Source organism: Oncorhynchus tshawytscha, linkage group LG16 (genome assembly GCF_018296145.1).
Source record: "Oncorhynchus tshawytscha isolate Ot180627B linkage group LG16, Otsh_v2.0, whole genome shotgun sequence".
NCBI classification, from domain to species: Eukaryota; Metazoa; Chordata; class Actinopteri; order Salmoniformes; family Salmonidae; genus Oncorhynchus; species Oncorhynchus tshawytscha.
Genome location: NC_056444.1, coordinates 70,812,538 through 70,830,232, shown reverse-complemented (window position 1 = coordinate 70,830,232; position 17,695 = coordinate 70,812,538). Strand labels below are relative to the sequence as shown.

Sequence of the window (17,695 nt, the reverse complement as noted above, 5' to 3'; positions counted from 1 at the left end):
TGTGTTGACAGTGCTTCCAGTGATGTGCAGTGTTGTATTGACAGTGCTTCCAGTGATGTGCAGTGTTGTGTTGACAGTGCTTCCGGTGATGTGCAGTGTTGTATTGACAGTGCTTCCAGTGATGTGCAGTGTTGTATTGACAGTGCTTCCAGTGATGTGCAGTGTTGTATTGACAGTGCTTCTAGTGATGTGCAGTGTTGTGTTGACAGTGCTTCCAGTGATGTGTAGTGTTGTATTGACAGTGCTTCCAGTGATGTGCAGTGTTGTGTTGACAGTGCTTCCAGTGATGTGCTGTGTTGTGTTGACAGTGCTTCCAGTGATGTGGTGTTGTGTTGACAGTGTTCTCAGTGACATGCAGTCACTAAAGATGCATGCAACCTGGAGCTGGAATCCTTCCTGTCAGCGATTTATACCCATCATTCACTGGGCACTGCGTTAAATTTAGCCATGTCATCTCAATGTCCTGCTCCACTTCCTAAACCCTAATCTCTCTCTCTGGCAAGGTAAGTGCCCTGGTCTGGTCTGTATGCCTGCTCACTGCTGTTGTTGTGGCTGTATGGGAAGAAGCCTTCGCCATCCATCCCTGAAATCTAACACCATATGGCTCAGCAGTTTGTGGCACTCTTAGAAATGTGTATATTACTATCATAGGTGTTCTATTTGTTAGGTGTTGTGTATACTACTCACCTTATTTTGGCCCCATCGATGTTTCACCTTTGTTCTACTGAAAAATAAGAAATGTGAAGGTACGTGGATGAAAACGTATCCAACAAACTTTGTCCACCACTTCATATCAGGACATAGCCTATGCAGCTCCAGACGTGTACATTCTTGCACAGTAAACACAAACTCCCCATACATCCAATGACAATATGAGTAGATTGATGATCTAGCCTAGACCTACATAGTTATGTTACTTGGGCTCCCGTGTGGCGCAGCAGTCTAAGGCACTCAGATCCTGAGTTCAATAAACGTAATTGATTGAACCCTCCAACATGCACACAATTAAAGAGATCTCTGTATAACTGAGATAATAAGATCACCATCCACTGCAGTCACTTTTTACTGTTGAGGTTTGAAGGCCTTGAAGTCAAGAGAGCCCTGGTCATTGTTTCCCACATGGTGCCAGCCATTCTCATAAACCTGACCGGACATAACCTGGGGAGGGAAAATAAACATCACACATTTGATTGAACTCCAATCAGAATACTGCTGTAATGTTTCACTAGTCAAGCGGCAGGTCACCTAGCCTAGTGCGGCAGGTAGCCAAGCAGTTAGCGCGTTAAGCCAGTAATTGAAAGGTTGCTCATTTAAATTTTTGCACTGATTTTGGTGAGAAAAAAAAAAAAACTTGGTCAATTTGCAAAAATCTGTCAATTTGCATTTAAGCAACGCACTTAACCCTAATTGCACCAGTGCCCCTGTGACAACAATTTTGGACCCCCTTGTGGCCCCCCTAAATGTGGAGTACGAAATCATTTTTACATGACACATTTTTGCTATCGTTCTTTTTTTTACATCCGTTATTAGACAGTGGCAATGTGGAAAACTAATTCAACCCACACATTTTCTAGAGGGACGGCTTTAGGCGGAACACAAAGGTATCGTACCACATGCATCTGCATTATGAACATGGTATTTTGCCTGCTAATGCTTGCAGCAATAACTTCTAATGTAACTAGCCCCTCTAACAGTACAACTGGACCCAGCTTGGCCCCCCTGTTGAAATGGTCTAGATCCACCACTGGTCTTGGGGGGAGTGGGATATGCAGGAAACACATTTCCTTTACACACTTGTATAACCACCGCCTATCGATCTCTTTTTTTCATGTAAAGGTAAAATAATTTCAGGTGTGAAGATCACATATACATCGATGATGAGACGATAACGTCCAGTGTCCACATTCAGTATTGAAAATGACGGATTATGTATGTTTATCTAAACTGCAAAACAGCGACACCCACCGCCCAGGAAGTGTAATGGTTTGGGGGTTTGTTTACATCAGAAATACAAAGTGCGCATCTCATCCTACTTTCAATAATCATGTAATCCATCAAAAGGCCTACTTGGGTAAACATTAGTTTAGTCAAAGAAAGCAGAATTACGTATTTTATTTAGAGGATGACATTATTAATATCAACAATAATGTATGTCTGTATATCCTATACATTTCATTGCATTACATATAAACTACCAATGGTATAATAACATCCTTGTAAATATAACAAAACTTGCCATACCACTCCGTACCCAGTGTCATAAAATACGCACAGAGAGACAGACACGCAGGTAAATAGAACTGCGCAACATCCTCCTTTTACAGTGTCAAGCCCTCTCTCCTCCGCAGCATCCTTTTTTTTACTGTTATGGTACCCTCCCCATCACCTTGCCTTCAATTTGATGCCCTATTCCCAGGTAATACGATCACTTTTACTAGGGATTATACATTTTATGCATTAGCCTATTGGGCTGGCACTTTAAGATTATTCATAGTGTAAGAAAATTCATAACAACTGTTTTAAAACCCCATAGCCCCATATCCTACACGGCAACACTGATGATTTCTATTAACATTAATACAATATCAGAAACATGAACTGCCTGAAGCCTTTAGAAAAGTTACACAAACATTTTCGATTGCGCAACCTAAAGTATTTCCTGATTATATATTTACAATTTCACCTGTTATATCCTGGGATGTTGACAGTGACAGTAGACTGAAGCAACGGTGGTGTGTAATGATCCAAGCCCTATCCCACCACTTGGGCAGAAAGGACTCACCTATGGCCCATCTCCTCAGTAGCATGTCCTGCGAACATTCTGAACAATAAAGTGCGACACTACTAGAGTTGTATTCCTGGCATTGGTCCCTTCATCATTTATTTCAAGACGTTTGCTTTTAACTTGATAATTCATCGAATTTTCCAGAGCGCCACATTCAATCCACGCCCTCTCACACACCCCCGATGTTCGATTGGCCGCTGTACAAAAACGTAATACTGCGTCGTCGGAATCACATGCTTTTGACGCATATTCACAAACATTTGGAACTGTCACGTTAAAATGTAATACTCACGACGTGTTTTTCAAAGATTTTGAAGTGCAATTAGAGTACAGTATCCTAGGCCTACTGCCCTATAAAACAATAGGTATACCTGTCCATAGACTAATGAACTAATAAGGAAAACAGGCCATTAGGCAAATTAAATCAACTTTCGTTCAGTTTCCCTTTGCAATAACAAGATATCTAAACCCTTAGAAAACTGTAGAATGGTCATTAGTACAGAAGGGGGCGTACTAACCCAATGATAGAAAGCCTGGTTTGAAGGAAGCTCTACCCTCTGTGGAACAGAGGACAGTGCTGTTCATAGTCTCCCTGTGTTCTATATATTTGGGGAATTTAGGTCTATACCGATTCACTGATTCAGTTTTTCACAGTTTTACTTGATTGTGGTGAAGGTGATTTCTAAGAATATACTGCATAAAACAATTGTCCATATTAGGCTAAAGTAGTTTTAAAGTTATCCATATTTCCTTAGAGCAAGTAAGGCACAATACACATTGGACTGTGCATATGCGATCAAAGCAATGGACATCATATAGGCTGCATTACAACAAATGTGGCGATAAATTAAGGTATGTTGTATTAGACAGTGTATCATGGACTGCAAGGCGTAGCAGGGCCAAAGGAAATGAACTTGGTTGAGTATAACATTGCATCACAGTGGAAAGAAAGGGATGATGTTTTCCAGATAGTTTTTTGTTTCTCACAACAGATGTGCTGCTTTAACTGGGAGCTTCCTCATAGATTTTAGTTCAATGACATCAGAGGACTTTTGCTTTGTGGGAAAGAGATATTTTATCATTTGTGCATCCAACACTAGTCACTTGGGTATCTAATGCAAATAATACATCCTCTAACGCCTATCAAAAAATTACACATTGCAAATTAGTCACTTGCAATTCCTCACATCTTAAGTTTATTTCTGCATAATTCATCTTTATTATACACCTTTTAGTTAAAGTCAAGCATTTTGTACTGCAGCCTGAAGTACCAGAGGAGTATTATGATAATGTTAATATAGTTATACCAGAGGAGTACTATGAGAATGTTAATATAGTTATACCAGAGGAGTACTATGAGAATGTTAATATAGTTATACCAGAGGAGTACTATGAGAATGTTAATATCGTTATACCGGAGGAGTACTATGATAATGTTAATATAGTTATACCAGAGGAGTACTATGAGAATGTTAATATAGTAGTACCAGAGGAGTACTATGATAATGTTAATATAGTTATACCAGAGGAGTACTATGATAATGTTAATATAGTTATACCAGAGGAGTACTATGAGAATGTTAATATAGTTATACCAGAGGAGTACTATGAGAATGTTTATATACCAGAGGAGATTTTTAGTTAAAGTGTGTGTCCGGCCGCTCCGCTCCTCCCCGTGGCCTCCTATGTTATGTGGAGAGAAGGATCCTTGTGTCAAAGCTCTCCCTGTGTTACTAATAAAACCAACAGCCACTAGTATCACATTTTACACATGAACAGATTAAATGTTGCACCCTGGGCCAGCTATGTGTCACAAGATTTCTCAGAGACCGAGTATGCAGTGATTGATAGAAGAGGAGAGGACAGCGTTTGGCTGGGGATAAGGTGTGTGTGTGCCTGTGTGTGTTTGTGTCTGTCTGTGTGTGTGTGTGTGTGTGTGTGTGCACGTGTGTGTGAGAAAGAGTGGATAGGATAGGACAGTGTTTGGCCTGGTTTGGGGTGGGTGTGTCTGGTCATTCCCTCGTGTACTCAGACCAGTCACTGTGGACCCAGATTTGAATCTTTGTTTATGTGGCTCCTCCCTTATGATGGATCTCATGGGGAGTGGATATACAGTGCCTTTGGAATGTATTCAGACCCCTTGACTTTTTCCACATTTTGTTATGTTACAGCCTTATTCTAAAATCTATTAAATTTTTTAAAATCCTCAATAATCTACCCATAATGAGAAAGCGAAAACAGGTTATTTGAAAGAAAGTAATACCTTATTTATTCAGATCCTTTGCTATGAGACTTTGAGACTCTAAATTGAGCTCAGGTGCATCCTGTTTCCAATGATCATCCTTGAGATGTTCCTACAACTTGATTGGAGTCCACCTGGGCTAAATTCAATTTATTGGACATGATTTAGAAAGGCACACACCTGTCTACATAAGGTCCCACAGTTGTGCAATCCGAGACAGGATTGTGTCGAGGCACAGATCTGGGCAAGGGTACCAAAAAAAGGTCCTCAAGAACACAGTGGCCTCCATCATACTTAAATGGAAGATGTTTGGAACCACCAAGACTCTTCCTAGAGCTGGCTGCCCGCTCAAACTGAGAAATCAGGTGTGAAGGGCCTTGTTCAGGGAGTTGAGCACCTCAGACTGGGCCGAAGGTTCACCTTCCAACAGGACAATGACCTTATAGAACACAGCCAAGACAACGCAGGAGTGGCTTCAGAACAAGTCTCTGAATGTCCTTGAGTGGTCCAGCCAGAGCCCGGAATTGAACCTGATCTAACATCTCTGGAGAGACCTGAAAATAGCTGTGCAGCGACGCTCCCCATCCAACCTGACAGAGTTTGAGAGGATCTGCAGAGAAGAATGGGAGAAACTCCCCAAATACAGGTGTGCGAAGCTTGTAGCGTCATAACCAAGAAGATTCGAGGCTGTAATTGCTGCCAAAGGTGCTTCAACAAAGTTGTAAAGGGTCTGAATACTTATATAAATGTGATATTTCATTTTTTACATTTAAAAAAAATAAATAAAATGTGGAAAAAGTCAAGGGGTCTGAATACTTTCCGAAGGCACTGTATCTATTGTGAGCATCTGGCATGATGCATTTAATTTGGCTAATATTTTACTATGTCACAGCTGCAGTAATGTTTCTATTGCATATAATGTGTGTATGGGTGAGGATGTGTGTGTGTGTGTGTGTGTGTGTGTGTGTGTGTGTGTGTGTGTGTGTGTGTGTGTGTGTGTGTGTGTGTGTGTGTGTGTGTGTGTGTGTGTGTATTTATGTGCGAGCCTGTGTGTGGTTTTAATGCAATCCACAGTATGTGAATGATGTACATTGGGACATTCCAGCCCTGTTACAGCGGTCAAATGGTGTGAATGTGAGATAGCTAGCTACAGTGTCTCCCTCTATTGGCCCATTTCAGGAACCCTCTCAGGTTTGGATCAAGGCATGCTCCACCACTAGTATCTTCTAGCAAAAACAAGATGTGAAGCTAGACACTCTTCCATATTAACTGTCCAATGTTTGGTGGGTGGGTTGAGCTGGACACATTGATCCCCACTAAAGGTTAACCATGACGGGGTTCTGGTCTGATTAATACTGTATATATCAAGCATCATAATATCACGGTGTGTACAGTATAATCATCAGACACTTACAGTTTTTGTTTCAGGTATTTTGTCCGTAGTGACCTTCCTGTTGTGATGTATGCCTACTTTATTCAAGATCTACTTCACCCCCCTCTGAAATGAAAACTTGATATGCTTTTCTCATTTTAATGGAACACTGAAACAAGTATTCCTACAGCTCTATGCTGATTTAGATACATGTTGTAGCCCATTACAGTAAAACTCTGTGCCAATTTGTAATGGTATTTCCTAAAAAAAAAGGCTCTGTCAGAATGATACATTTCCCTCATTGAGAAAATCACCTGATCCTAGTCTAGCAAACTAACTTAGCCTGTATTGTTTTTCTGATGAAAGATCTCTTTTCTACTCTGTTGTTTTCTCCACCCTCCACACTGTAACACAGATCCGCTGAAACAAACTGAGGGTATGAGAGGTTGCTTTCCCAGGAGTAGACAGAGTGAGAATACAGAATACAGCCAGCCAGTTCTAGAATGATTTCCCTGACTCTGCAGATATTCCGCCTTCACTTCAGCAGCCATTGTTCTGCCTCCTTGACTTCATGCTTTAGGGAGCTCAAATTGGCCGATTGGCTTTCTGTCCTACGTCTCATTGTTTGCCCCTTCCTACTGGGCAAAAACTGGTTGAATCAATGTTGTTTCCACATAATTTCAACCCAAAAAATTAAATGTGATTACCTTGAATCAATGTGAAAAACTGATTGGATTTGCAAAAAGTCATCAAAGAAAGGGAATTTTGTAGTTTTTTCACTCAAATTTTCACCTAAAATCCCAATGACATTGCAAAAGGATTTGTTGATTTTACATTGAATTCACGTTGGTTGACAACTCAACCAAATGTAAATCTAAACTAGACTCAATCATCATAAGAATCTCTACATCATAAGCATCAAAGGTTCAGATATGTCCATTGTAATTGTCATTGTACAGTCCAGGGAGGGAATGGCATTGGCGTGTTCCTGATTTCATATTTATCTCCTGAGCCAATCATTATTATCATAAAGCAATGCCATTTATCATCTGAAATGTGCACACGTAATGGATAACACATACATGCATTCAGAAAGTATTCAGACCCTTTGACTGTTTCCACATTTTGTTACGTTGCAGCCTTATTCCAAAATGGTATTAAAAAACAGCTATCATCAATCTACACACAATACCCCGTAATGACAAAGCAAAAACACGCCTTTAGAAATTTTTGCAATTTAAAAAATAAAATAAAATGGAAATATATAATTTACATAAGTATTCAGACCCTTTTTTTCAGAACTTTGTTGATGCACCTTTGGCAGCGATTACAGCCTCAGGTTTTCTTGGGTGTGACGCTACAAGCTTGGCACACCTGTATTTGGGGAGTTTCTCCCATTCTTCTCAGCAGATCCTCTCAAGCTCTGTCAGGTTAGATGGGGAGTGTCGCTGCACAGATATTTTCAGGTCTCTCCAGAGATGTTAGATCTGGTTCAAGTCCGGGCTCTGGCTAGGCCACTCAAGGACATTCAGACATGTCCCGAAGCTTGAGCGGGCGGCCAGCTTTAAGAAGAGTCTTGGTGATTCCAAACTTCTTCCATTTAAATATGATGGAGGCCACTATGTTCTTGGGGACCTTCAATGCTGCAGAATGTTTTTTGCGCCCTTCCCCAGATCTGTGCTTTGACACAATCCTGTCTCAGAGCTCTACGGACAATTCCTTCCCCAGATCTGTGCTTTGACACAATCCTGTCTCAGAGCTCTACGGACAATTCCTTCCCCAGATCTGTGCTTTGACACAATCCTGTCTCAGAGCTCTACGGACAATTCCTTCCCCAGATCTGTGCTTTGACACAATCCTGTCTCAGAGCTCTACGGACAATTCCTTCCCCAGATCTGTGCTTTGACACAATCCTGTCTCAGAGCTCTACGGACAATTCCTTCCCCAGATCTGTGCTTCTGTGCTTCGCGGCTTTTGTGGAGCGATGGGTAACGATGCTTCGTAGGTGACTGTTGTTGATGTGTGCAGAAGGTCCCTGGTTCGCGCGAGGGGACGGTCTAAAGTTACACTGTTACACATGCACTGTCAACTGGTGTGTGCCTTTCCAAATCATGTCCAATCAATTGAATTTACCAATCAAGTTGTAGAAACATCTCAATGATGATCAATGGAAACAGGATGCACCTGAACTCAATTTCGAGTCTTATAGCAAAGGGTCTGAATACTTCTGTAAATAAGTTATTTCTGTTTTTTATTTTTTTATTTTTACATTTGCTAAAATGTCTAAAAACCTTTTTTCCGAATACACTGTATCGTATCCATTTAAGTACATTACAACTATCCAAAAATGTTACCTTTTCCATCAACTCCTAGGTGAAAACTCCCTCTCCCATTTCCATGCTGGGTACCAGGGGAGATTCTCAGACAGACACTAAATGGACATCTGATCTGTAGCTGTGGAAAGTGTTCTTGTCAGAGGTTATCCTGCCCTGCTATGTCAGGCCGGATGTTAGGTCTACCCTGCAGAGAGATAAATCCTGAGTTAACATCAGCAGGCCAACAGCGAACACAGTCCAAGTGAAACAGGAAGTTGGTAAACATTGCTTGGTCCATTTCTTAACAGTGGGAAACTCCTGAGCATGAATGGCCAAAATGTAATGCAAGAGGCCTGTCACATGAAGACGGGGTTTGATGCTGAGATAAGCTTTAAGCAGTGTTATTTTAAACTCCTTTGATTCATTTTTTGCTATTGCCATGACTCCACCTTCAAGGACTAGTGGTGAGTATTGAACGATGATACGTCATTGTGCTGCCACACTATAGACGGGTTAGCTGGCAACGTCACAAAAATTATGCAACGGCATCGATGTTGCCGGAAGGTGTGCCTTATTATGATTCTGAACGGTCAGATAGCTATCAACAATGACAAGAAGCTGCCCTGTGGGGAATCGTAGGTGGCTTGTTTCAGCTCGTTGTATCTTGTTATTGATGCCTGTCACGGCCTGACCTTAGTTCCTTTTTTATGTCTTTATTTTGGTTTGGTCAGGGCGTGAGTTGGGGTGGGCATTCTATGTTTTCCATTCTATGTTTTGTTCTGTGTTTTGTATCTCTATGTGTTTGGCCTGGTGTGGGTCACAATCAGAGGCAGCTGTTAATCGTTGTCTCTGATTGAGAACCATACTTAGGTAGCCTGTTTTCCCACCTGTGTTTGTGGGTAGTTGTTTCCTGTTTTGTGTTTTTTCACCTTACAGGACTGTTTCGTGTCGTTCACTCTCTTTGTTGTTTTTTGTCATTCAGTGTTCAGTTTATTTAATTAAATTTACTATGAACACTTACCACGCTGCGTGTTGGTCCGATGATTCCTATTCCTCATCATCAGACGAAGAGGAGAGCCATTACAATACCATGTCTTGTTTTAGGTATTTTGACTGATATGGCAGTCAAAATACCTAAAACAAAACATGCTAATATGTCAAAAAAGCTTACCAACAACTATAATTATGTATTTGAGAGACAACAAGTGCTCATTGTTTCAATAAACATTTGTAGACTAAATATAGTTGACATGTTGTTCACAGTCTAAGCCAACCCTGTCTCTTTTGCCCTAAAGTAGAGCAAGCCTCGGTTTTGTTGCTAAACAACCAACCTGTCTATTCTTTATAAAGAAACTATTCCTTAGACTGTGTGTAGTATATAACTACTATAACCTTACATAGTCCTGAGAAAACTATTAGTGGAATTAGGGAATGATTTAGTTCATTAAGTATTGGCGACACTGGAATCCTATGCAACAGTTTTACCTGCTACGGTCCTATCCTCCTCTCCTCTCCCCTCCTCCCGCTCTCCCTCCGTCCATTCCTGCCTGATAGTATATTACCATCAGTGAGGGGAGATGGGACATCAGGGGCGCGTCTTGGCAGGAAGAGGAAAAACATGACGTGTTGCACAGCTATGATTATACCAAGGGAGACCAGCCCTCCATGAAAACAACCAGCTGAGATTTTTTTCGTCCACCCAGGGGTGGGGTGTGTGGGGATGTTTTGTCTACGGGTGGGGGGGGAGATGGAGGGATGGAAAGGAGGGATGGAAGGGTGGAGGGACTGTTGGGGGCTCAACCCCACCTGGGATTTGTCTAATATGGGTGGGGTCCAGTGGTCCTCCCTCACAGTAAATACTCACCCCACCTCCACCCCGACCCAGACACATCTGTCCTGTAAAATACAGATGGCTTCTCCCCGAAGGCTGTTTCACCTCTAGAGAAAGAAGTTCTGGTGTAATAACGGTTAAATCATGCAGAGATTTCTCAATATGGAGCTAGACAAGACAATATTCCTGCCAAGATTTCTTTCACTTAAGATACAAACGATAACAGTACAGAGACTGATTTACAGACAGGATGTTTTCTGTTTCTTTGCATTTTTATTTACCGCCTTTTACTGAAAATGTATCTATATGCTTTAAACTACAGTTCCTGAGAGTACTTTAATTCTAATAAGATATGGCTCTACTGTGTACTGTGATTGTAATACTGCTTTTCTACTGTCATATACTGTTAATCAAGGAACCTGGGAACATTAGCTAAGATTCCCATTAAGTTCTAGTTAGGTTTGTATCTAAAGTTAGGATGATAATATCCCAAAAACATAAAAAAAATATTTTTGATGAAATATCCTTGGAAACTTCTCCTAACATTCATTAAAATTCAGTGCAGTACATGTGTAACAACCACCACAGAACATTCCCCAAACGTTCTCATTAGGATTCCAGGTAATGTAATAACACAATGTACCAGTAATGTTATTCCAGAAAACCAAAATTGGTTCTGTGAAAGTTCCCAGAACACAACTGTCCAGTCACGCTGATGATTGTACAATGTTTGTATTAAACATTTGTCTGATGTTGTAAGAATGTTCCCTGAACACATTTTGTATGTTCTGTAAAGGTTCTCAGAATGTTCCATTAGGTTGTGGGAACAGTCTGGCTTGAACATTTTGGGGACGTCACAAAATAAATGTTCCCAAAACACACAAAAACTGTCCAGTTGTGCAGATGATTATAAAATGTTTCTTTCAGGGTGCAAAAAACATTCACCTGATGTTACAAGAACATAACCAGAACACATTTTGTCTTTTGTTGAAAGGTTCCCAGAATGTTTCATTAGGTTGTGGGAACAGTCTGGTGGGAACATTGTGGGGACATCACAAAAGATATGTTCCCAAAACACAAAAACTGTCCAGTTGTGCGGAGGATTCTACAACGTTTCTTTCAGGGTGCAAAAAACATTCACCTGATGTTGCAAGAACGTTCCTGGAACACATTTAGTATGTTCTTTAAAGGTTCCCAGAATGTTTTTTTTCGGTTGTGGGAACATTGTGGGGATATGAAAAGAGACAGGTTCCCAAAACACTAAAGCTGTCCAGTTGTGCTGACATTCAGATAATGTTTCTATCAGGGTGCTAAAAACATTCCTTTGATGTTACAAGAATGTTGACAGAACAGCCTTTCTGAATTTTCAACGGTTCCAAGAACATGTAATTAGGTTTTGGGAACTGTGTGGATACATTGCAAGAGATAGGTTACCAAAACACCAAATATGACGACATTGCACAGGACATTCCCTTAATGTTGCAAGAACATTTTGTGATATTCACGAAGATTGCACAGAACATTCCCACAATGTTGCATAATGTTCCACAATTTCCAAATAAGGCCATTTTATGACATTCATAGCATATTTGTTTTAGGTTTAATATAATAGTCCATTGGTTTAATATAATAGTCCATTGGTTTAATATAATAGTCCATTGGTTTAATATAATAGTCCATTGATTTTCACGCATTATACACTACCGTTCAAAAGTTTGGTGTCACTTAGAAATGTCGTTGTTTTCAATGAAAACATACATGAAATGAGATACAAAATGAATAGGAAATATAGTCAAGACGTTGACAAGTTTACAAATAATGATTATTAATTGAAATAATAATTCACCCCATGCTTCCTGAAGCACCTCCTACAAGTTGGATTGGCTTGATGGGCACTTCTTACGTACCATATGGTCAGCTGCTCTCACAACAGCTCAATAGGGTGACTGTGCTGGCCACTCCATTATAGACAGAATGACTGCTTCTTCCCTAAATAGTTATTGCATAGTTTGGAGCTGTGCTTTGGGTCATTGTCCTGTTGTAGGAGGAAATTGGCTCCAATTAAGCGCCGTCCACAGGGTATGGCATGGTGTTGCAAAATGGAGGGATAGGCTTCCTTCTTCAAGATCCCTTTTACCCTGTACAAATCTCCCACTTTACCACCACCAAAGCACCTCCAGACCATCACATTGCCTCCACCATGCTTGACAGATGGCATCAAGCACTCCTCCAGCATCTTTTCATTTTTTCTGCATCTCAAGAATGTTCTTCTTTGTGATCCAAACACCTCAAATTTAGATTAGTCTGTCCATAACACTTTTATCCAATCTACCTCTGTCCAGTGTCTGTGTTCTTTTGCCCATCTTAATCTTTTATTTTTATTGGCCAGTCTGAGATATGGCTTTTTCTTTGCAACTCTGCCTAGAAGGCCAGCATCTAGGAGTCGCCTCTTCACTGTTGACGTTGAGACTGGTGTTTTGAGAATACTATTTAACGAAGCTGTTGAGGACTTGTGATGCGTCTGTTTCTCAAACTAGACACTCTAATGTACTTGTCCTCTTGCTCAGTTGTGCACTGGGGCCTGCCACTCAATTCTATTCTTGTTAGAGCCAGTTTGCGCTGTTATTTGAAGGGAGTAGTACACGCGTTGTACCAGATCTTCAGTTTCTTGGCAATTTCTTGCATGGAATAGCCTTCATTTCTCAGAACAAGAATAGAATGACAAATTTCAGAAGAACGTTATTTGTTTCTGGCCATTTTGTAATCGAACCCACAAATGCTGATGCTCCAGATATTCAACTCGTCTAAAGATGCCCAGATGTATTGCTTCTTTAATCAGGACAACATTTTTTAGCTGTGCTAACATAATTGCAAAATGGTTTTGTAATGATCAATTAGCCTTTTAAAATTATAAACTTGGATTAGCTAACAAAACATGCCATTGGAACACAGGAGTGATGGTTGCTGATAACGGGCCTCTGTGCGCCTACGTAGATATTCCATAAAAAAATCTGCCCTTTCCAGCTACAATAGTCATTTACAACATTAACAATGTCTACACTGTATTTCTGATCAATTTGATGTTATTTTAATGGACAACTGAAAAAGTATGTGCAAGCAAGGAGGCCTTCAAACCTGACTCATTTACACCAGCTCTGTCAGGAGGAATGGGACAAAATTCACCCAACTTATTGTGAGAAGCTTGTGGAAGGCTACCCGAAACGTTTGACGCAAGTTAAACAATTTAAAGGCAATGCTACCAAATACTAATTGAGTGTATGTAAACTTCTGACCACTGGGAATGCGATGAAAGAAACAAAAGCTGAAATAAATCATTCTCTCAACTATTGTTCTGACATTTCACGTTCTTAAAATAAAGTGGTGATCCTAACTGACCTAAGACAGGATTAATTGTCAGGAATTGTAAAAAACTGAGTTTAAATGTATTTGTCTAAGGTGTATGTACTCTTCCGACTTCAACTGTATCTGTTTAAAGTAAGAATTGTTGTAGACTGACCCCAGGCATGACGTCGCTCTAGTCTAGCCTCTGGGACACATTGTGGCTCTTTGTCTGAGGGCACATTAATATTGCAGATTTAATTAACGGCCTTGGATTAATATTTTCTTATGGGGCTGTGGGGTCACATTGGTGTCTTGTGATTATACGGAGATGGTGGCAGCTATCCAACAGTCTACTAGATGAAGTGACAGAAAAAGATCCAAAAATAAGGGCTGAATATAGCTTGGGCATGCAGATTTCACGATTGTCTGAGAAATACCTTGCACTCTCATCTAACAAATTGTCTATAAAGAGAGTGCAAATTATAACCTTGTCCGTTTCTCTATCAAATCTTAACCTGCCTGACACCTGGATATCACAAAACATGATCAGTACTGATCAACACAGAGAGACAGCTGTGTGAGGGATGTTTTCTTTGCCCCACCCAAACACTGAAAGACAAAACTGTGTGAAGTGATGTCATAACTACTGCTTATGCAAACCAGCTGTGTGACCTTATGGGCTGCATGGGATACCACGGTGTGTGTGTGCATGCATGTATGCAGTTGAGCTTTAACACATTTCCCCCTGCCAAAACCTTGCCTGTATATATTCCCTCCAACACAGCAGATAGGACTGAGTGAAGTAAAGAGAGAGGTATCTAATTAAGTTATTGAGAGGGCTACAACTTTTCTTTACACAGGAAATGTCACGCCCTGACCGTAGAGATCCTTTTATTCTCTATTTTTGTTTGGTCAGGGTGTGACTCGGGTGGGAAAGTCTATGTTTTCTGGTTCTTTGTTTTTGGCCGGGTATGATTCTCAATCAGGGACAGCTGTCTATCGTTGTATCTGATTGGGAATCATACTTAGGCAGCCTTTTTTCCTTTTCTCATTTGTGGATTGTTGTCAAGTGTGTGGCATGTATAGCCTTACAGAGCTTCGTTTGGTTGTTTACTGTTTTGTTGGCGACATTTAAAATAAAAGAATGTACGCTTACCACGCTGCACCTTGGTCGGGTCATTTCCTTGACAACGAACATGACAGGAAATTAGATGAAAATGTCATGATTTTTTTTTAAAGTACTTTATTTCCAAAATGTATTCTTATGGTGAACTTTAGGATGCTAGTAGAATTAAAACAGTCATTCGGGAATGTACAAAAATACAGAAAATGAATTAAAAATAGAACTGAAAGCAAGGTTATGCGCTGAAATGTTCTCTAAAACGGCAATTTCTTCCAGTTAGATAACCAGCAGTACTCACTGTTTTGCTGAATTTATTAAAAATAACATAGTGTTGTAATGTTATGTATAATGGAAATTGTGACATTCCCCTTAGTTCCTGATTTAAAAGGTCAGCAATATGACTTCATCATACCCAGCGGAACGACTCTCAGCTTGTAGATATTTGTAAACAAGAAGTCACCCTGCTGTGTATACAGTGTACTTTAACAATAGATTGGGCTGGGTTGTTAAGAATGCCGTTCTGCAAAAATGTAGTATTGCCAAGCTTTGAACAACATATATTTGGGCAACTAGGCTAACAAGACGTATAACACACACTAAAAGAGACCCAAACACTACCTTGATGTCACAAAAAGCAGCAAGTAGTTTCTCCATATGTTCACTCCTCCTCCTTCTACAGTATACAGTATCTCCGCATGGCAAGCTGGTGAAAAGGATTTCTTTGGCTTAGAACAAAGCAAGTGTGGAAAAACACAAAAACACAAGACAAAACAGAAACATCATATTATATAACATTGTTCCGTACAATACTGTATGTATTCAGTGTCTAATTATATACTGTTACAAAGGTATTAAAAAGAGAATAATACTGACTTATTTAAAAGGATTGGCACACCTGACCTCTTTATATACACAACACTGTGTCCCAGACCAGACACACATAAGTCTGGTATCGTTTTCAGCAGTCACCATTGTGACACTGTGTGGATCTAGTTTTTCTAACTTCTATCAGGCCATTGGCTTATCTGGGTTTAACTTGCAGTAATGAAGGGGAGAATTCCTTCCTGCTTCGTCTCCTACAGATTGATACAGTGAGATTAAGCACCAAAAGAAGACCCCTCTCCAGGTCACTACTAGGGACCTATCTCCCCAAGCAATCACCTTGTCTGCTTATTTTAATCAATTGTATTCTACATTTTTTGGGGTGACACACATGTACATTCTCGCACAGACACACACACTCACATGCCAACACACATCCGCCTGTACACACAGAAAACAAGCACAAACACACACTGCTTTTACACGCACAGCAACACTCCTTACATGCACACGCACACACAGAACACAATAACACAAACATAACCAAACTAGCTCAGCTTCCACTCTGATAAGTTTGTAAACAGATTCAAGAATGTGTTATGTTATTTTCTCCTTTTTATGATCAACTGAGGACCAATTTGAGTGGTAGTGATGCGGTGCTTTAATTTATGGTTAAAGGATTTATGTCAGGAAGCTTTAAACCTGATGACATGTGAAGGCAGGGCCCCTCCTGGGCATTGAAAATGACTACATGGTTGATGTGACCCAAGCTGCAGTCTTAGAGCCACTGGTGATTGACAACACAAAACCCTCCCTCCCCACCACCCAGTACTAACCCTGGCCCAGTCTCCAGCCCTGTATGACGTCAGCAACCCAGGGACAGGGACACAGCCCTCGGCATCATCATCATCATTCACATTATCATCAACACCTGTTCATTGTAGTCTTATGGTTACTTTACCATGGGGTTGTCCCTCCATTTTAATTTTTGAGGCATGTAGCCAAAGTGGGGCACACAGAGAGTCTGAAGGAGTGTTTATGTGAGGGTTAAGAGGGGTAGTTCTAGTCCCTAATGTCCGTGGTAGGATGGGGCCTCTGGGATGTTCTGGGGGGGAAGGGTTGGTGTTGGAGGAGGGGTGTGGGATCTGATCCATTCTTTTCCAGGTGTTCTAGGGGGTCTTCAAAGCTCTGTGTCTGCCGTCTTGGTGGTGGAGTGGCCGTTGGTGGGAGGGGGATAGGTCTTGGCGGCCTCTTGGGAGTCCCCGTTAGCAGGCTTCTCCAGGATCTCAGGGGGGTTGAGAGGGGCAACAGACACCAGGGTGTTTCCGTGGTTCTCCTCATCGACTGGGTACGCCTCCTCAGCCTGCACACACACACATACACAAACACACACCATACACACACAGTCAACATCAACAGGCTGCTCGTCAATTATAAACAAACATTATGGATGTCTTTCCTCCACTAGCAGCACTGTCTTTGTTGGCACATACCCGGTGGAGGGTCTTTATCATGTGACATCGCTACTGACTGGTCTTAGAGAAAAGTAGCTGTATCTTTTTGACCAGGAGATGAAACAGTTGTATGCATACATGCACACATGTACACAGACACACACACCAAACACACACTCCTCATCTCATTACATTGCTCCACGGCACAGTTGGCCTATGCTTAAGGTCAACCAGTGGTGCTAAAATGTATGATAATGTAGTATACAACCAATGAATTACAAGCTAAAGTCATACACATATGAGATCTAAAAAACATGCTTATAGCTCTACAGTAATACATACACCTAGAGGCCTAGAGGTACAGTCAACCAAAACAATGGTCAGCCAGTGTAGTCAGAGATAGAAGGTG

At 40.9% G+C, this 17,695-nt stretch overlaps 2 protein-coding genes across 7 annotated transcripts in view; both read right to left on the bottom strand.

Moving 5' to 3' along the window:
• Positions 1-2,960, bottom strand: part of LOC112216615 (dynein heavy chain-like) — a 4,793-nt gene extending 1,833 nt beyond the window's left edge. Inside the window, exons 1-3 of one of the 4 annotated variants that reach the window (XR_006079103.1) lie at positions 2,684-2,960; positions 1,044-1,158; positions 688-724 (exon numbers count right to left, since the gene is read on the bottom strand). Coding sequence is in view for 2 of the 4 variants with exons in the window: in XM_042299567.1 (XP_042155501.1) it covers positions 1-354 (354 nt within the window). In the remaining 2 variants the exon portion in view is untranslated. Of the gene's footprint in view, positions 1,159-2,683 lie in introns of all 4 variants that reach the window. The other 3 variants (XM_042299567.1, XR_002948359.2, XM_042299566.1) reach the window with 3 other exon arrangements.
• Positions 2,961-15,099: 12,139 nt separating this feature from the next.
• The window catches only part of LOC112215224, a 38,639-nt gene continuing 36,043 nt past the window's right edge, over positions 15,100-17,695 (bottom strand). For all 3 annotated transcript variants that reach the window (XM_024374153.2, XM_042299564.1, XM_042299565.1), the window contains one exon: positions 15,100-17,195. In XM_024374153.2, coding sequence (XP_024229921.2) covers positions 17,013-17,195 — 183 coding nt within the window. In that variant the 3' untranslated portion in view covers positions 15,100-17,012. The remainder of the gene's footprint in view (positions 17,196-17,695) is intronic.